Raw genomic sequence first — 20964 nt, forward strand, 5'->3', positions numbered from 1 at the left:
CTCTTGAACCGCAGATATTTCTTCTCCTCTTCCGGCGAAAATGCATGCCTCATAAAATAGTCGAGGCGTAACGATTTTCAATGGTTAACGCCACACATTGCTATGAATAAAGGAAGAAGAAGCGAGAAAAAAATTCCCGTACGGGGTCATAAAAAGTAAAGCAAACGAAAAATTCAACCTAGTCTTAAAAGTTAACTGCATATTCCGAAGAGCTCACACTGTAAAAGCAAGCTAATCATTAATAACTAATACACAAGAAAGAAAATGACATAGTTTCTAAATAATAGATGTGCGCATTGCGCAAGAACACTGGAGGCTCAAGGCTTTGGTAGAGCGAGCAAAGAGGGAATACGTGTCTGCTTCTCGGCACTGTTACACAAATAAGTTGAAGTGAAATAAATTGAAGTATAACTTAAGTGTCGAAATATACAATACTGAAAGTTCACTGACCGACATAAAGCAAGACGTACACTTGCTGATGGCAGGGGTGCGGATAAACATATCACTTATGACTTCTCTGTTATTGTTTTCATTCCTACATGTTGCCTACAGCCTTCTGTGATCGGATGGCGGGTATTGTGCCAGTAAGCTTTCTCTATTTCACTGACTGCGCTACAGCATCCTGGTAAACAAAGCTTCTTGGCACGAAGCCGCGATATCACAGCCCTGAATCTTAATTACGCATAAACATGATACGCGTTAGGCTTAGAAAATAGAAAGCCAGCTAAACTATCTAAGACTGAACGAAATAAAAAGGCATGCCAAAAGTATTAACCAACTCAGTTTCTCCCCCTGTATATTACCTTTGCTCTCCGCTGAACTCAGCATATCCTTACCCCCTTAGTTCATCTTCTTTCTCAGCAGCCTGCAGCGATTTTGACTGTACACTTGCCTGTTTAAATCACAGCATTTGCTATACTTAGACTTCCATGTTGTTATTGGGAACATGAGGCACATTCCGCCTCATTATGTGATAATAATACGGAATACATTTGGAATTGTGAAAGTGCGCCTAGAAAAAGATGTGGAGGATTTGCCGGTATATGAAGTGCCCCACTGCTTGCATACACTGCATACATTTCCAACAACGTTATTCGTGGTCAAGACGAAGTTGGCAAGTATTCGTGGTCGCTAAAAGCCTTCACCCTCACTTTTGCGACTGCGACTATACCGACACAGTTCGCACAACCCGTACATTGAATTAAAGAAATTTGTGAATGGATCAGCGAGGTTATGTATAATTCAGAAGTTTTGGCGATCACGCCTATTTCGCAGCTTCTGGAGCGAGTCATTCATGGGTCCACGGGATTTACCAACTGAAGAACTCTCCTTATATCGAAAACAGTTTCCCTGTGCGTTGAAAACTGATAGCATTAAACGTAATGACCTCTTCTATATCTATATGGCCAAAACAATTCTTTTATCAGCGATGGCTCGACAAGGCCAAGAATACGGGAGAAATTCTTCGATGCGATCATTCTTTAAGTTCAAGTAACCAAGTCCACCCTAAGGGTAACCCTGGGGACGCCCCTTCTCAACAAAAGTGATGCTTATTATGGGATATATTTTAAGATAGCGGTCGCTTTGAACTTGAAGAAGTTAAAGCTAAAGAAAAACATATTCCAAGGCGCGGTCGGAAACCGAGTTACAGAAAGGGATTTTCCGTGCTGTCGTTAGCACGGCTTCCAGCGTTTTGACTTTCGTATCTGATCTCAAGACGAGGGAACGTTTCTTCACCGAGTCAAAACAACTGCCGTTCCAGGAATCAAGGCGCAAAAGCAAGACAAGAGTATCGGGTGCGTCACCAGGTTACAATAACACCGAGCTGAAGCAACGCCAGCTTCATAATCCAATCTCGTTCAAGGGTGAACAATAGAGATTCCGTGTTACGAGGATGATATTCAGAGTTACGGGCGACGTAGTGCGATTGATATGCCGTGTTCGTGCTAGCGCTAGCATCGAGGAACGCGAGCACCTACTTGCGCAGGGTAAACTGTCAAAAAGCGAGAGGAGAATTTGTGCAAACACAGGTAGTTATTTAACTGGCTTTATATAGGTCTCGGGTAGCTCCGTCTAATGGCGGAACAACCTTTTCAGGGTGATTGAAAACTGATGTTATATCTCAACTGACATACAAAACTAGAGTGATATCAACTATTTAAAGACGTGGATTCCGCTAGCAGGTGCAGAGAATGTACGCAACACAAAAGTTCAATTCGCGGAGCTATTAAATCTGGTACTTCGGTGATGGGAAACGTGAAAGGGGAGAGTTAGATGCTCTGCAATACAGGAGCAATAATTCAGTGCATTAATTCTCCCCTAGACTCAGGGATATGAGCCACTTGTTTCTTGGTATTGAGTACATCAGACACGTGAAACAAGAGTGCAAGAAATGCAGACGCACAATGACGAGCTTTACCGGCACGACGCCTCGCTCCCGAGATGCTCGGCGACCGTTTGTTGACTGTGTACTTGAACGGACGCTTTCTGTACAGCCTCGGTGAACGAAGTTCATGGGGAGCCAGAGAAACAATCGATCCACGGCGCTTGAACGATCGCACTTCACAAGGGACATCCGAATCCCTCACGAACTTGGTTCGCGTCATGATCTCACCACGAAGGATTCCGCTGAAGTCAGATCCATATTGCTCGACGCATGCCGACGACGTAAGCGATGCACGGCAGTTATCACAGAGATCAGAAATCTACGACTATTCACTGCTCGGGAACTCCACCAACGGTTGTAAATTTGTTGAGAAAACGGCTATGGGCTCAGCGACTAGTCATCAGACGAGTAGCCATGGAACGTTTCTCGTATTAGTAGGTGGTATACACGGTTGTCAAAAAGGTACTCGGTTTGGCCGATAGTACGTAGTCAAAAGGTCGTGTGCGCCATCCAGGTGAACACTCAAGCCAAATCTCAGTTGCCACGGAATCACAATAGTCGCAGACTCCCGTCTTCAATGTGCGTAATCCTTTCGCAAACTGGCGACACGCCTCCGTTGAACAACGATGCTGCCACAAGCTTGATGTCGGCGCTGGAACCGCAGGAGCTCCCCCAAAAAACACCGTTAGCAGAGCTGACAGGGCGAGCTGAGAGTGCTACAACCAGGGGATTCACAAACACCGCACTCATGAGACATTTTCTTCCAATCGCGGGCAGCGGGAACCGTTAACACACGCGAGTCGAAGGGCAGCCGACTGGGCTAGCAGTCGGCGGCGCCGGCATCAAAGGGATGCCAAACACCGCCGGGGACACACGAACACACACAACACGCTCACCAACTCCTCAGGCACTGAGCGCCGGCGCGAGAGTGAACGCTCGAAAGCCCATGCTTCAAGGATCAGCCAAGGACATCCGCAAAGTGTGCCACTATAAGAGCCGAAGGAGAGGGCAGCACGGGTTGAGCGAGAAGGCACTCGCCCGCACACACAAACACCACCACACACCAATCCTTCCTTTCTCCCAGGAACACAATGGGCGTACGCTGTGGCCCGGCGACCACGACGAGACCGCGCCGCAGAAAAGAAATCCTCCGATGTGGAACTTCTTCTTCCCTATTCAGAAACGAGCGGATGAGTAGCAACCCTCGGCACGCGAACGCCTATACCGCAACACAAGCCGCGACGCGTGTAGGGCCACGCAACTGGCTTTGCCTCCTGCTGGGCTGGTGCGGATGATGCGGCGTTCTATACAGATACGGTCGCGGCGGGCGAGGCGGTGCGGCAAATGCATTGTCTCCTCGTCGCGTGGTGTCACGAGACAAGGTGAAGGCCGCACGTCTCGCTCGCTGCTCAAGCGTGTCCGTCGCTAGAGAACAAACACTACGCACACTCGGTGCTTGTGTTGGACTACACGACCAGTCAGCGCCGGGTCTCTGATCGCCGAGACTCGATCTATTTGCATCTGCGTCAACGAACAGTTGAGGCGGAGCCTGCAGAGTGAAAGGGTAGACTCATTCCAATCCCGCTGCATCAGAAGGCCTGCCTAGCTTATCACGAAAGGGACATATTAGTTGTGCAGTTCATTCTTGTCTTCTAGCTGTTTCCCGTCTCTCATCTTCACTTTTTTTTCTCTTCTTTGTCTATCCTTCTTCTTGCATAATGAGTGTTACAACGCGCGCCCAGTCAGAGCTGCAGACACCCGTCGTTGATGCCACGCTCTCCCACGTGTTTTTGCCCCGTCAAGGTGAACGTGTTTATTGCTCGGTTCGGTGCTCACAGCGTGGCTTCCAATTGGCGCCGCTGCTATGCGAATGACAGGCGAGGAGGGAGGCTCTAATTTGGTGGCGAGAATTCGCGAACCTTGCGGGGGGCAGCCGTGGCAAGAGAGACACGCACACACGCACAGAAAAAAGAAGGCGTGAACATTTTCGCGCGACCATAGCAAGTCGTCACCAACGGCTTACCTGCATGCCTTTTTCGTTATTCCTTGTGCCGGGACTAAAATAAAAGCAGTAATTTCCCTCCCCGCCCATTTCCTCCCCTCGACCTTCGGTAGCGCGGGGTGGGGGACAGATAGGCTTAATTGAGAAGAGTCCGTAAGGCTTTTTTCAGCCTTTGTCAACGGCTTAGTTTCAGGATACACATTTTCTGCGTGAAACAAAGGCGTCCGCATGGACAGGAAGCGAGAAGAAAGAAATTGAAGTCGTAAGCGCAGACGCGATGTACGCAGAACAGCTGGTGGGCATACGTGCATGGAGCGCCTGGATCAACGACATTTTAACGCCTTTTTAGCTTACAGAGAAACACACGTTGGGACGACTACACCGAGGAGGGAAAAATAAGTGATCACTTATATGCAGCGATATGACGGAAAAAAAGAAAGAAAGACTAAGAAATGCTGTGTAACCACACGACTGGACACAGATAATCGTTAATGACACCTGATTTGCAGTAAATTACGTTACTACCGCAAACAATATCTACGCACCCAGTTAGTACGTTTAGCATATGTGCCAGAGGCACAGGTCACCTCCAAACCAGTACCAGCACCTTTTGCTTTGTTGAGCACTATAACGTCTGCGCGTCCCATAAGATTACGCAATGTCCACTGTGTACACTTCAGTTTTCGTGATGAGGGAAGCTGCATTCTTGCTGATTTTTCCTCTCCGACGAACGCAGAAGGCTTGTGAAAGGTCAACCTGTGCATAGTATAAAGCAGCGCGATATGCCATAGGTGCAATGAACAAGCCGAAAAGCGATATATTTGTAAAGCCTACTTATATCTTCACTATACACTCATCACATGGGTTAAATCGCCTGAACATCAGTCGCAGACACTAACCAATAGTGATTGAAGCCCTTCTTTTTTGTTTTATATGTATACAAAAAAAAGAAACCTGTGCAAGTGGCCATTGAGTGGTCGATGTTGCCCACATGCTTCTGGGAAGCATCGATTTATAAACAAATCGCAGGTAGGAAGCACGCAGAAAACGTTTCGTCTGCTTTCAAGATTGCCTTTGTCTCTTCGGAAGCATACGTGGTCACGTGGGCTGTAACCCACACGATCAAAGGAAACCTAGTTTCTTCGTCATTAATAACTTTCTTTTGGCGACAAAAGCTTGTGACCATTAGAAATGTTTTTGTTTATAAAACTGGACGCAGGCCGGGCAGTTATACGTCGTCTAACTACACGAAAACAAATAGTTGCACGATAGTGTATTAACACTGCATGGAGCACACATTGTACTAGAGTCCAGATCCACGATGTTGCACAGCGTGCTCATAAACAGTATGGTGGGCTGCCTGCATTTCGTTGATTCTTACATCATCTACCCTGTACTTCATTTCTTATGTTACCAGTAGTTCCTGCGCTCCCAAAGTGTCAATATTCTGGAGTAGCAGGTTCCCGTCGGCCGAGACAACTTGACATTCTGTACAAGCGGTGAACTTTTCCTAATCCTAATTTGAACATTCCTAATCCATTTTCCCTGTATCCCACAAACTATGGCCACATAGAAAAATTCAGTGTGTTGATCTTTCGCTATCCTAAGGGCGCTAACAATGGCTTCACTATAGCTCGAAGCCGGCAATTAAGCTTCACGTGCACTAAACACACGCGCGGAAAACTCGTGCCCCTCAAACTACCGAATACTGCGTATCATACGGGGAGCGAAAAATAGCTACACAGCCGCCGATAAGGCGTCTGGCGGAGATGGAAAACTGCAGCCCTTCCGCGTATCGCGTGGATGAGAGGAGAATCGACGCCTATTTCTTTTTTTTTTTTTTTTTTTTTGTTTTCAGGCGCTCGCCGCGAGCTGTACACGCTTCGACGCGCACCTCACTGGCGCGCGACACAAAAACAAAGCCGCACGCATTCTTTACACGCACCGCGTCTAGCGCGGCACACATACACACATACACGCGATATCGCACCACAATTAAACCGCCGCGTCCTTGTCGGCCGTCAGCACCGCGACAAGGCCCCGCATCGTCTTCCTTCACTGGTATACCATCCTTTGGTTCCTCGCCAGCCAGTTATAATGACAGCTATATTGTAAACTCTTATTCGCCCTCTTCTCCCGCTCCCCGTGCAGATAAGACCCGCACGGAAAACACTGTTTTCCACTTCTCCCCCTCCTCCTCGGACGGCACCTTCAAATGCGGGTCTCGGCCGCGCAGGTAGTTAAAAAACCGCGCCACGGGTGTGACTCACACCGAAACAGGAAGACATTTGTGCGATGCGAGAGACCTTGCAGAAATTCAGACAATACCCCGGCGACGACGACTGTACGCTGTTCCGAGGCTCGTAGCGTGCCCGGTGTTACGCAAAAAAGCTCGACCAGTTCGTAAACGGCGCGCGCATACGTTTGCTAACGTTTGCCAAGCCGCGTGTGTCGGCACCTGCACGCGCGCGCGAGATCTCTTTTCCCCTTCTCTTGGCTACATGGAAACAGCATTGTTGCGCGTCGCGTAAAGGGGCCGAGTCTAAAGGTTCGCGGCTATTGTCTGCGTAAATTGACTATTCAAATCTCCGCCTCGAGGCAGTTTAAAAACGGCAACGATGGTTAAGGGTACAGGAGAGAGTCACTTGCTTGGTTAAGGGGGCCTGTCATATGGCACTTCGTGTAATCACGGACCGGAAAGGCCCGCAATACGGCCAAGGTGAAGCCGACCGTCAAGGCGTTTCGGCAATACGAGTTATGAGTGTTTCAGGGTCGTTTCGAGCGCGACCTTTTAAGCGTTAAGAATTATCCAAGAGTAAACGATAGGTGTATATGGTTAAGCTGCAGAAACATAGCGGTCTATAGATTAGACAACGAACTGGATTTGCGATATTTAGCACCAAGTGGAAGAAGAGGGCTTTAGAACAATTTGAACACGTGGTGACCAAAGCCGCTCTCAGAGACCAGATGACCGGTGGTTTTTTGGAGTACATGTCCGAGTGGACTGCAAAGCAATGAAAAACTGATTGGACGCGACATGGAATCAGATGGAGCGTTTAGAAAATTGGAACACGCATAAAGGACATAGTTGGTGACATGACGGATGCAAAAAAGGGGACTGTAGAGGGGAGATCTTTATCATGAAAATAATTAGGTAATTTCGGTGCTCAGAAATACCTGCAATTGAAATATATTAAAAACTGAGATACGCAGTAGTTGTTACTGACTTCCTAATTAGTCTTTCGATTCAGTACATCCACTAACTAATGCAGCGCATATGCTGATAGCTGTCAAGCAGAAAAGCATACGTTGTCGGCACGTTTTCTTCCTAGAAGACCACATAATAACTCTTCGAGAAGACATTGCAAGGAAGGAATTGTAGAAATTGCGCCCCGCAGCCAAGGACCTATTTACCATCGCGTGTGTTGTGGAACGTTGCAAATAAACTAATGCTCTGATGACGAATCGAATGACATAGTTGACAATCTGCATTTCAGGCTGACGAGCTTGTGCTCATGCGACAGAAACCGCAGCGCCAACGTACGCGAATGCTTGTCGTTGAAATAGTAGTACGTTACACAGCAGCCACGTCTGCACAACACGCTGGCTAAAATTTACAGTTCCTAACAAATGCTGAAAGCTACAGATTGAAAATGATGACTTCGAAGTCTTCGGCTTGCAACGCAACTCTCGGGACGGGGCAGTTCTAGTTGCGGACTTTTGTTGCGCAAGATAATTTCTCGGCGCAAATTTTGACGGGATAGATCGAAATACAAAGGTTTACACCGAGCTTCAACCAGTCTAATTCATCACAAAACGAAACATAAACAGCAGTAACTGCTCGGGGAGCATGCAAAAAACACTGCCGCTGCACACCACTATCGTCGAACGTGATCACAGCTTTCGCGCGTGCAAAAGCAGGCATCATTTTATTCAGGTAACAGTCGCTTTTTTTTAATACACACTAGATGCAGTACTGATAAAAATATTATCATCTTTCCTGATGCAATAAGCCTCAAGCAATTCCCTTTTAACCTGCGTCTTGAAGGAACAATAGAGAGAAGCACTAAGTCAGTTTGGTCTGATAAAGTATTATTATAAAAAAAAGCTTTTTTCGCTCACTACGCGTTAATAGGTTGGTGATTAGAAGAGAAAACTAAGGTTGAGTGCCATTTTTGAATTTCGCGCCGGAACGTGACGGCCGGGACGTTAGTATGACGTCACAGATTTCAAAGAATTTTTCTTTTTGTTTTCTTATTTGGGCCATTGTGAATCAGTAAAAGTTTTTGAAACATGTTAGTTTCTTTGGGCTTCTCTAAAATACAATGTACGTAGTCTATCTTTACCGATAAAACATTAACTATAGGCTCAAGAAGGCACAATTAAAATCCACGACGTCAATGTCAGCTGGCGCGGGAAGTCCAAGGAGGCACCGCCACTATTCTCTCGCTTTTGCGTCTTCTCTGAATTCCTAAGCATCCTATCACGATAAGAGTGCCTTATTGTTAAAGGTAATTTACTACTATACAGCTCAATTATTATTGTTTTTAGTGATGCGTGTTCTTAAAAAATTGTTGTGTGATGCCCCACGCAGCGACTTCTTGCTACTAAATTAAATTAAAATTAAATTCTGGAACTTTACGTGCCAAAACCACGGTAAGGTTATGAGTCACGCCGTAGTGCATGGGGTTCTCCGGATTAGTTTTGACCATCTGGGGTTCTTTGACGCGAACATAAATTTATGTACGCGAACGTTTTTGCATTTTAAACAAATCGAAATGCGGCCACCGCTGCCGGGATCGAACCCGTGACCTCGAGCTCAGCAGCGCAACGCCATTTATAGCCACTGAGGCTACCGCGGCGGGTGATTGCTGGTTTATGTAACGTCGTGCGGTTAATAAGACTTATTCGGAGTTCGGCGTTACGCATCTCGCTCTATCCCGTCTAAAGCTAGGCAGGAAAATCATGTTGCAGCCAAGCTTTGCATCTGTCTTGCTCGATCCTGGCTTTCAATGAGTTATAGGTTTAGGAGTGTCAAAATAGAAAAAGTTTACTTATGTGAGTGTGCATATATATATATATATATATATATATATATATATATATATATATGTATATATATATGTGCGACGTAATGCTCCCGCATTTCTTCTCGCATTTACCGCTAAATCGCCACCGTATTTTTTTTCCGGCGTAGTAAATGTTTTCAGTGTTTTGAGCGATTATTGATGTCTGTCGAATCGACGAAGACGAAACAGAAGCGTCGGAAACGCTGTGGCCTTTTCCCGCTTTTCGCACCACCCAGTAGCTGCGCTTCAGAAATCCGCTTGCACCGGTTGTCATCCACTGCACCCATTGGACACGGTAACGCATTGACCATCAGCAGCGGCGGCATATCACCGCAGGTGACGACACGGCAGAAACCAACGAATCCTGAAAATGGAACCGTTCGCAGGTTTGGCTCCGCAACATAAATCAAGGCGCCAGGCTACTCGGGCGCGCAGCGTGCGATTGAGACGAGAACGAACGGCCCACCTCCCGCTGAGGCCATACCTCACGAACGCGCTCCTTCGCGGTTACCCCCGCTGTTTTAGCGTCCAAGGAAGCGGCCCTGTGTAGGCACAGCCGCAGCTTGATAGGCGACGAGCTAAATGTGGGGAAGCGGAACGCGGGGCTAACGCGGCGAGCTCATCTCTCGCCACACTTATGAGGCAACCCCATGGAACGCATCTCCGGCGTCATGCGGCGTCATGCGGCGTCATCCGGCGACGGCGTGTTCGTTTTACGGTGCCTCTACTATATACCGCTGCATACTCCCGACCGAAATGTGTTTCGTGGGCTTACTGACTAAAGCGGACACTATATACGTGTTACGCATGTTGACCATGACAACAGCGTGGTAATACGCAGCGCAAAATGTACGCCCGGATGCCTGAAGACGCAATCAATGCCGAAAATTGCGCCGGAGCGCCCCTATAGTTTAGTGTGTTGGATTAGACCAGTACCGAGCTACAGTTCTTGAATGCGGGTGCCGCAGCGTACGTGCATCCAGGAAGAGCTTTCTGGTGGTCCTAATACGGTGCTGGTCTGGTGGTGGGTGCAAAGAGGGTGTTTTCCGGGGAGCGTCTATACTACAGTGTATATATATATATATATATATATATATATATATATATATATATATATATATATACAGGGTGTCCCAGCTATCATGCAGCACGATTTCAAAAAAGAGGAACGGCGTTGCGCGAATCCAACCTAGTGTGTATTGTTTCCAGTACAGTGGAGTAGCCGCCAGTAATTTTTTCGTTGCTGGGATTGAATTAATTAATTGTAATTAATTATCTAACTCGAGAAGTACTGTCTTAACTATCAAAGTGTCAATGAGAAAGTTGTAGAGCAACATAATGTGACAACATAACAACAAATGTGGAAGAAGCCCGCGAATACACGCAGAATTGCCTCACGACTGGCCACTCGAGGCACTTTGCGTGTATTCGCGGGCTTCTTTCATGCTCGGAAAAACACATTTATGTAGCACGTATTGAGCAACGGAAAGCTGTATCGGGAGTTTTTCATGTTGCTCTACAACTTTCTCATTGACACTTTGATAGTTAAGACAGTACTTCTCGAGTTAGATAATTAATTACAATTAATTATTTAAATCTCAGTAACGAAAAAATTACTGGCGGCTACTCCACTGTACTGGAAACAATACGCACTAGGTTTGCTTCGCGTAACGCTGTTCCTCCTTTTTTAAATCGTGCTGCATTATAGCTGGGACACCTTGCATAATCATATCATAAGAAGCCAACAAACAATGACACCAAGGACAACATATGGGAAATCACTTGTACTTTACTAATTCAATTAAAGAAAATGATAAATTAACAGAAATTAAAGTAGATGAAAGAACAACGGTCCGCAGGTGGGGAACGAACCCACGTCTTCGCATTACGCGTGCGATGCTCTCACCATTGAGCTACCGCGGAGCATATATATATATATATATATATATATATATATATGCACGAAGACGAGACAGAAAAGCCGGCAGTCCCACGCCCTGTAGGAATCGATGTTATGCGAAGCGGTGTGCGGGGAGCCTACCAAGTTAACGAAATGACCATGAGAGCACCAAGCATGGCGGCTCTTTCATGACCTACATGACACGCATCTCATGACATTCATGTCATGAGTCCCCGTGAGTCACTTTAGCTACACCTAAGGGACCCTAAGGTGAAAGCCTTAGTCATGCTGATGACTATGACTTCTACCACCATCCTTCACTTAGTAATTACGTCAGAATCCATTTCCGTGGTTTTTGAGTGTTAAATCTTTTTTCGCTGAGTCATTGTCATTTTTGCTCAGTCACGGTCATGACTATGACTTCGACCAACAACCTTAGCCTTTTCCTTCACCTAGTACCCCATTCCCAACCCATTCCATAGGTTTTGAGCGTTAATCTTTTTTCGCTGTCCTTGTCATTTTTGTTGAGTCATGCTCATGACTATGATTTCTACCGTCATCATTGATTGTTTCCTCCACTTTGTACCCACGTCAGAACCCATTTCAGTGGCTTTTGTGTGTTAATCGTTTTTCGCTGAGTCATTGTCATTTTTGCTGAGTCAAGCTCATGACTATGACTTCTACCAGCATAATTTAGTGTTTGCTTCACTTAGTACCCATGTGCGAGCCAATTTCAGTGGTTTTTGAGAGTTAATCTTTCTCGCTGGGTCATTGTCATGACCTACATGACACGCATGTCATGACATTCATGTCATGAGATATCATTTATGCTCGTCATATACTCTTGTCATAGTAAGCCAATTTTGGTATATACCAAGTTAACGAAACGACCATGAGATCACAAAGTCGCAGGCGGCTAGATAGATAGATAGATAGATAGATAGATAGATAGATAGATAGATAGATAGATAGATAGATAGATAGATAGATAGATAGATAGATAGATAGATAGATAGATAGTGTCAAAGTAGCAAATGTTCGACAAGAAATGCTTCGCATTTAATAAAGAAGAACACGGCTATATATAAGCGCTGTCGATGAGGCCATTGGCGTGGTATCCATGTTCCAGTAGGAGCTACTTCGTGACTGACGAGACCTACTGCCGGGGCTTAGTGCAGGGCACTTGAACACACGTGGCACCACGGAGCTCAGGAGAGGGAGAAGCACTGTCTTTGAGCCCCTGGGTCAGCGAGTGTTCTATATGTTCACTTACAGACTCCACAGATCCAACGAAGGTTCAGCTCACGCGCGTAATTGTTTCGAAATTTATGACCAAGAGTGTACGTACAGCGAAGGGCCTTACATGTGCTCCACATGTAAGGCCCTTTGCTAAGGTGTGTAAAGTAATTACGTTCGTAAACGCGTTCAAGACATGCGTGCAAAGCCCTCTGAGTTATCGTTCCATGTTATCGTTTCACTTCATTCTCACAGTTCTACTAGATAGGAGGCAAATTGCCGTTCTTGCTGTAGAGAGAATGTATATGTCTCAACATAATGCTTGCCCAGGTGCACCTCGTTGCTTGTTCTATATCTTTCTTTTGATCTTGCACAGCACTTTCGTCCTTCTAAGCGGCAGTTTAAACGCGCTGTCTCGTAGAAGGCGTATACGGTAGCAATTCACGGCAAACGACAGTGACAGGATCGCGTAAGTGCGGCGATAATCAGAAAGGCGATAGCGGAAGGCGCGCGACCCATTCAACTGCAGCAGCGCGCGGTTTGTTCAGAAATGAGTCCGTTCTGATAGAGGCCACGCTGCCACGAGCCATGGGCGTGTGCGAGGCCGTGTGCAAAACATTTCCCACGCCGTATAAGCATAGTTCGCGATACAGGCCGTTAGAGCTGTAATCGCTTTAGGAATTTCTCTTGTCTCGTTATGAGCAGATTCAAGCGGCAGAGAACGGACAGTTTGAATAAGTGGAAGAAAATGCAAAGCTGGCGGCGCCTTTGCGCTGCAGTTAGCATTCGGATACGTCATAACTGCAGGGCTCAGCGTCGGCGCTCACAGTTTACGTGCTGTGCTCGTGAATGCGCGTATAGCTGCAGCGTTAAGAACGCACGAGGGCATTCGTGATAACGCGCGCAGTCTAGCCTACCAGTTCAGTCATGCGTGAAACCTAATGTTCCTACACCGCCGCTAAAGAAAATCAGTGCCTCTTGAAAACTGCACGTATAGCTCTAGCATTCCAGGCGACGCAGGTCTGCAGTCTTTAGAGAAAAATCGTGGCCACCAATCTAGATGTTTTCCACCAGCTCGGGGCATCAGCCTGGACCATTTAAGAAAGACTTGACATCATTACCTCGGCCGTTGTGTTGTAAACGCTGTATAGACGTTGCAAGCTGCTTTAGGCAAAGTTTGCTTGTTTGTTTTCTTTGCGCTTTTCTTACTGCACAAGCTGGACACTAGTAAACTCATACCGAATTCCGGCTATAACGTGCTTAGGCAGCTTAACCGTCCCTCTAACCGACGAAAGATCTTGTAGATTAGAAATATAAGCGGAAGCAAAGTGTGCGAGGTGAATATTGACTCGATATTGGCGTTCGCGTGGACTGCAGAAAGGTACGAAACAGGTGCTCCTGTTTGTGCACGAACTCATCTGACCATGACACGCGCCGGTACGCTTCTGTCTAGGCACGTCATAAGTTAACGGTGGCTATTTTGCAAGCTGCCACATCAGTTTCGGAGCAGTTTGCGCTTCTTCAGTCCATAAGGCCACATGAGCGTTTCTGCAGTATCTGAAGGCAATGAACTTGAGTGCCCGCCTATACATGCGCTGTGCCTTGTCTCGTGCACGTGATCAATCCGAACTCTTCCCTTCTTTGTCTTTGTCACTCCTCATCCCCTTCCCCACGTGTAGGGTAGTAAACCAACGCCTCCTAGATAGCACAAAGCTGGTGCACTTCGGTCAATGACGTCATGCTATACATTGTCCAACTGCCATGGAATCTATTAGGGATGCTTCCCAGTAATCGGCGGTGATTTTGACGCGACTGTTTTTGTCACGCTTGGTAATGGAAATTTCGTTACAAGTAGCATGACGTCATAAAGCAGAGTTCATTGGCCTGCTGTCTAGGAGGTGTCGAATAAACGGGGCAGAGTCTGCTCTCTCTCTTTCTCCGCGTAGCACGTGAAGAAAGTATCAGTGATCGAACTGATGTAGTGAATCATGCTCTCACGTGGAACTTGTAGTTACTCATGCTGCCATGAAGAAGCGTGCGGTGTATGCGTTCTCATCGATGGCGACGAAGGACAAGAGCACAAGACAGCGGACGAAAGACATGCAGAAGGACAAACTCGTATTGGTTTGTGGCGCATGTGATTGTGCATGTTTACCGTCGGACTAATGGAAAAGTTTGACTAAGGCGATAAGCTACTTGGCGCCAGATCGCTAAGTCGCTGTTATACAAGCCGCGCTAAAACGCACTGCCTAAACATTTCCTTGTTTGTTCCGGTGCCTACTTTGTCTACTAGTGACTAGCTGTGTTTTGGTGTTAAGAACCCAATTTAAAATTGATCTGCGTGGTACCACCCCGTAGTCAAAGTAGCTCTTAATCAGCGTAGATGCAGGCACGTCATATTTCGGAGCACGGGGTGAGGGTGGGAGCGTGTTTACATGTCTGAGTACACCAGTTTGACCATCGTGAGGACCTCGCGCAAATCGGAGCTCCGTGCCCTCATGCCAACACAAGACACCCGCGTCTTCGATCCCACGTCACTACCCCCAAACAAACTCGAGAGGCAAGTGACTCCAACACATGACAGAAGGGACATATGCGCAAAGACAGAGGAAGGGTTGATGAACTCACAAATTCAGTGGGCGTATCCGTATAAGCAAACGCAACCGCGAGGGTCCAGTCAGAGTCGGTGACGAAGGTCGCACATGCGCACCCAACAACGGCAGCAGAAGTCACTTTTAGGGGCAAAGCAGACGCGCTTTTAGATTCACGGCAGTGCACACACACAGAAAGTACGAGCACCCGGCGCTGCGGGCCCTACGTAACAGGAGAGCTCAAGCGTGCAAAGACCGCGCCGAAGGACGAACGATGACGGCGCGCGTGCACTCTCCGGCATTACCCGCTGCCCTGCGCCCTTTTCGTCACAGTCCGGGGAGCCGGCGCAAGGTCGGATGCAACGTTGCGCTCGGTAGACGGGCTTTTCCTTCCTGCCTTTATTGAAAAGGCGGTCCTTTCGACGTCGCTGACTGCCACTCCCGAGTAAACATTGGTGCTCTCAAGGTTAGGCTCTTTCTCTCTCGGCTTTCAAACAATTTTTTCTTCGTTTAACGGTCCGGAACACAGTATGATGGCAGGTACATGGGCCGAGGTCCTCCTATAATCTATTTAGTCTGCATTCAGCGGAATCTCCCAACCGAAAAAGACAAAACAAAGGAGTAGTCGGCCCCTTCGAGACTTCTCTGCGGACGAGAAAGAAGACAGGCGTGCGAAATTTCTGCACTGAAATATGTCTATTTCTGTGCCCACGCCGGCAACGTCTGCCGCAGGAGTAAGCGAACGCACTTCTCGTCCTTGAACTTCGCTCGGCTCGGCGTGGAGGACAGCTTGAACAAACGGCCAAGGACAGGCAGTCGAAAACGCAACGCTATATACACCTTTCTTTTACAAGCGCCTTGCTCAATACCACTCAAGACACCTCGACAAACTAAAGCCGCTCAATGTCTGACGTAGTCGAATCCACGGAGCGATCCGAAAGACGAAGGGTTCACTGTCGTATCCCTGGAACTTTGGCGTCACTCACGTCACGTTTCCCCAAGTCGAATTGGGCACCAACACTGTTTGAATTATTGCACGAAACGCCGGTGCGATGTCTTTCCGGTCCAGTGGCAAGAGGGCGTCGCTCTCTCACGAAAACCTCAGGTTGTCAACGAACAAGGCACCGATCAAGCCGCAGGGCCTCACGAAGCACGCGCGCACGATAAAAGCTAGAAGCGCGAAATCACCCACAAGAGCCTCGTGGTCCGTCGGAGTCAGTCCGGAGCTCGGGCAGCGGGGCGAAAGCCAGAGGAGGAGCGCGCTCTTCACTTCTTCACGCTGCGTGAATCGGAGACGCCGGCTGTGGAGACGGCGGCAAAACGTGTGCCATCTTCCGCAGCCGATGTACAATTCTACGGATCGAGTTCTCGTCGCACAGCCAGCCACGCCGGAGGAGAGCTTCGGCACCACAGCGAACGAAGAAGAAGCGCGAGAGGAAGAAAGAGGAAGGGGGGGGGGGGGGGGGTCAGACCCGGCCTCTTTTCGCACCGGCTTCTCCGCCGGAGAGTGGATGGGACCCCCTTCTCGCTAGCTACACGAACGCGAGCGCGTCGGCGCCGCTGACCCACTGGCCTATACACAGCGACTGCACACACACACACACCGCGAGCTACACGCCGCAGCAGCCCGGCAGATGCGGCGCTCGGGACCGCGGAGCAGTCGTCGCCGTATAGTAGCAGTATCTTGTCCGGTGCTCGCACGACGACGCTGCCGCAACGTTACGATCGCGAGCCGAGTGACCGGGCGACTTTCGAAGCGGCTGCAGCGGTCCGTGCATGTAATACTCCCCGACGCGAAGGGGACCGACCGTACGAGAAGGCGCGTCGCCGTAGGCCATGGATGCGCCGCTGGCCGATATCTCGTTCGAGGCGGCTTCTCTGTTATGTACAACTTGCGTCACACAGTCGTTCTTCGCTCTTTCTGGTGTTCTTAATTTGTTTCCTTTCTTTTTTTTCTTTTTTATTTGGCTCTGAGATCGGGCTCGATCTGGGAGAGATGTCGACCGGAATCCGAAGCCACGACTATCCTTGCGTGGCTAATATGTAACGAATATCTTTGTGAGTAGGTCGGTGGTCCCTTACAAAAAATGTTGTTGGAATTCCATTGGTTTTCCATTGATATTTCGTGCCACCATCAACAAAAAAATTGTGGAATTTTTATTGGTATTTCATTGTAGATTTGTTGAGTAGTCATGGAAAAGTGGCCACCGTGAATCCATTGAAAATCTGTTGTAGTATTATTGTGTTGTTTTTCCATTGGTTCGTTATTGTATATTCATTGGATTTAGATCGAGATGAATTTTCATTGTATTTTCATTGTACTGGGATATATCTCACTAAGGTCTAAAGTAGCAAGATTTGGCTCACTGAGGCTGAATATTAACTGCAGCCAACAGGAAAACAAAAAAGGCACATGAAAAGGCATTTTTATATAGTGATTTTATTTCCCTTGTGAGGGGAGAGAATAGGCTTTCTTTTATATAAGAAACACTTGCGCCTGGAAACCTCGTGCTGCAATATTCTGAAAAAAAAAAAAAGATGTAATCAGTAAGATAACCAACATGTACTATCATCAATAGCAGTGAAAGATTATGCTTAAAGCCATAAAAGTAAGCAAGTTATATTAGTGCTTAAAGCTTTTGTGGTTTAATGCAGGTGAAATTGTTCTGCCTAAGGTATAACAACAGTATAACGAGCCATGGCAAATGTGGTCTCTGCTGCGACACAGGATCGTCAATGAACTTCTATGCAGTGAACTATGAAATAAGTGCATATATGCAATAAGTGAACTTCTACGCAGATTAAACTAGCTTGATGTTCTTATCATGCACGAGAACAGACCTAATATTTTTGTGTTCTTGCCTAAATGCTTATCACAAATTACAACTTTAAAATTAACATATGGTCACTATGTCAACACAAGGCTTGCAAAGCATATTTGAGAATATTGCGTCTGTTTGCAATGCACTACTTCCTGTATAGCTCTTTTTATGACTAAGTGAAAGACCTCAAATCTTCATAAGGTCCATGAAGCCTGCTGAACTAAATGACCTTCATGCATAATGTGCCTGTGACACAAACGTGAAGAGGCTCTTCATCTTCGTATGGCTGCTAAGGTCCTGCTAATGGTGAGGCTAGCATTTAGCATTTGTAGGGTTAATGCCACCTTGTGATAGCAATAAGCTATATGTGAGAGCTGAGTGAAGCCGAGAATCTTCTATTAAAAAAGATTTGCAGGTCTTTTAAAAAAACGAGCAACAAAAAAGGTAGCGTGTCGCAAACAGCTAACATGTTTTGAAATGTGCCATCATAGTCATCTAGAGCACAAATACACCTAGGACTGTGTGTGTGCTAGCGGGTGGGCTATGATGAATTCATAACTCAATCGATCATTTATTTTATCTCTACTTTAATGCCCTCTGGTTTCGACAAGATGTGCATTCGTGCCTTTCGCTTTCATTTCATGCTCCTTGGCTTGATCAAAAATATCTGGATACAACTGAGATTCTAGTTTTCTTTTTATTGCTCTTTCTTTTGCAATATCCAAACCATATATCTTCGTTCTCGTTTAACTAGGCCCAACAAAGGAAACACTTGCATACACACAAATTGTCTTCTAGGTTTGTCACCCCTACTTGGATTAAGCAACACTAGTAGCCCTACACATTCTCTATTACAAGAAACCTACACCTTCTTGTTTTCTTTCTGTCCTCTTTTTTGAACACTTACAATTCCCTCACCTTACTCTATGCACTGCCTGCATCATTCTCTCTTCCCCCAATGAAGTGGGGGAGCAGAAATCAGGTGCTGGCTTGACTTAAAACAATTCCCTTGCCAAAATGTTGGTCCTAGTGATATTTTTGTTTAACCATTCTTCCAGCCTTCTTCTTCTGCAAGTTCTGTTTTGTTTGAATTTCTGCAAACATTGTGTGCTAGTAACCGCTTTACGAGATTAGCATTCCACAAATTTATGTATGATGTGACAATGTTACAAGGCTCTCACCAACAACATTGGCATGCTGCGCTTGCATCTTCTTCCAACTTCTTTCGGGGCCTGGGATGCCTCGTGAACTGTTGCACTTGAGTGGCACACATGCTGCATAGATAGTTTTGAATGAAAAAAAATTAGCATAGCTATTTTTTCTAGCAGCAAAAGGAACGTAAAAATCAGCAGTATGAGCACATCATAACTTCTTTTTAAGATCCCACAGTATTGAAGGCTAACAGGAACAACATTGTTGCAGTGTTTTTCTTGTCCATAGTCATGGAATTCCTACATAATGCTGCTAGAGGGCCTCAACACCTACACACTCATAAGTATTATGGAGCACGTGCACAGGAACTTTTTACGAGGAAGGGCATGTTCAACTGTGGCTTGTTGTCTTACCACTGTTTATTCTGTGTGTAAGAATATTCACGAACGCAGGTAACAGTCTTAAACATTCTTTTTACATTCACACAAAGCATTAACCAGTTGGTATAAGAATGTTTTCTGCTGTTGATGTGTCACGCAAGTTTGCACCAACAACTGCCATACCCTTTTCTTCAGATGCTGTGGATGCCGCTAGTTAAAGAATTGTATAAACGCAATATTGTGCAAGCTACACAACGAAATGCCCTCAAGTATAAAAGATGTAAATAAGCACTTGATGCTTATTTAAGTAAGTGTATGTTGGTACCAGCTACTGTGTTAACACTGTTTTTTGTGACTGAATGAATCAGTTGAACTTTTTATTGTTCACGGCATATGTTTTAGATATAGTGAAATACCAAAAACCAATTTATTTTACCGACAGCTTTTCGCAGAACATTTAAAGAACTTCAAAAGAAATGTCTGACAATATAACATCGGCTAAAGGCACTTTTCTGCGCCGAGTACATAAAAGTCGCAATTCTTGTCAGTCCTCCGACTTGCATATTTTCTCTCTCTGGCTTGCATACTTTCACAGATATTATTTTCTATTTTCTTTTGCGCGAAGGAATATACTTATAGTAACACCTGGCTAGCGTGTTTTTTCTATCATACGCCACGAGTAAAATATGCTTTTCAAATTATTAACAGTATAGAACAATAATTTCGTAGAAATAGTTTTGCAACGTGAAAAAGATATCCAAGGATGGGAGGGAAACTGGTGGCGTCGATCCCATGCGCTGTGAGCATTTATTTTCTTTTTTTACAATACGATAGCATTCCATTCGCGAACGATCAAACTGACAGTTTTTTTAGACATGACGCGATATCGTTCATGACATTTCTGCATGATTATTTTATAACGATACAACAAAAAGACGAACAGCGAGTTCGATGTTTACATAAATGGATGTGGCATGGGCCCCGCTGTAATAGTACCACTTAAAAACAGGGTCATACATTGTGTTCATCAATCACATTCTGGGATTTTACGAGCCAAAACCATAATATCATAAGCCACACCGCAGTGTATGGGCTCTGGATTAAATTTAACCACCTGGAATCTTTAAAGAGCACCTATATCTAAGCACGAGCGTTCTGCATTTCGCCCAATCGAAAATCCGGCTGCCGCGGCCGGAGCTGAACCCGCGACCTTGCAGCGCAACGGGTAGGGACGAGCATGAGAACACATAAACAAGCGCCCCTGTTTAAGTGGTTTGTTGCAGTTCAGTATTTAGGTGGTCTGATTGCGACAAACTTGCTTACTACTGCAGTTCAGATAAATCGGCCTGGCTGCTAAATGCTCAGCTTAAACGGACCGACATGCCCACACCTTGGCGCTCCATCGGCGGAAGGCGAAATGCAACAA

The 20964-nt window shown here is 46.3% G+C and overlaps 1 protein-coding gene across 4 annotated transcripts in view; it reads right to left on the reverse strand.

Moving 5' to 3' along the window:
- The window catches only part of LOC119461370 (rho GTPase-activating protein 20), a 683025-nt gene that overhangs the window by 413830 nt on the left and 248231 nt on the right, over positions 1-20964 (reverse strand). Inside the window, exon 1 of one of the 4 annotated variants that reach the window (XM_037722656.2) lies at positions 2420-3316. The exons of 2 other annotated variants lie outside the window; for them this stretch is intronic. In XM_037722656.2, the coding sequence (XP_037578584.1) occupies positions 2420-2606 (187 nt within the window). In that variant the 5' untranslated portion in view covers positions 2607-3316. Of the gene's footprint in view, positions 1-2404; positions 3317-20964 lie in introns of those variants that run through there. One more of the 4 variants, XM_037722655.2, reaches the window with a different exon arrangement.

This window comes from Dermacentor silvarum, chromosome 8 (genome assembly GCF_013339745.2).
Source record: "Dermacentor silvarum isolate Dsil-2018 chromosome 8, BIME_Dsil_1.4, whole genome shotgun sequence".
NCBI lineage: Eukaryota > Metazoa > Arthropoda > Arachnida > Ixodida > Ixodidae > Dermacentor > Dermacentor silvarum.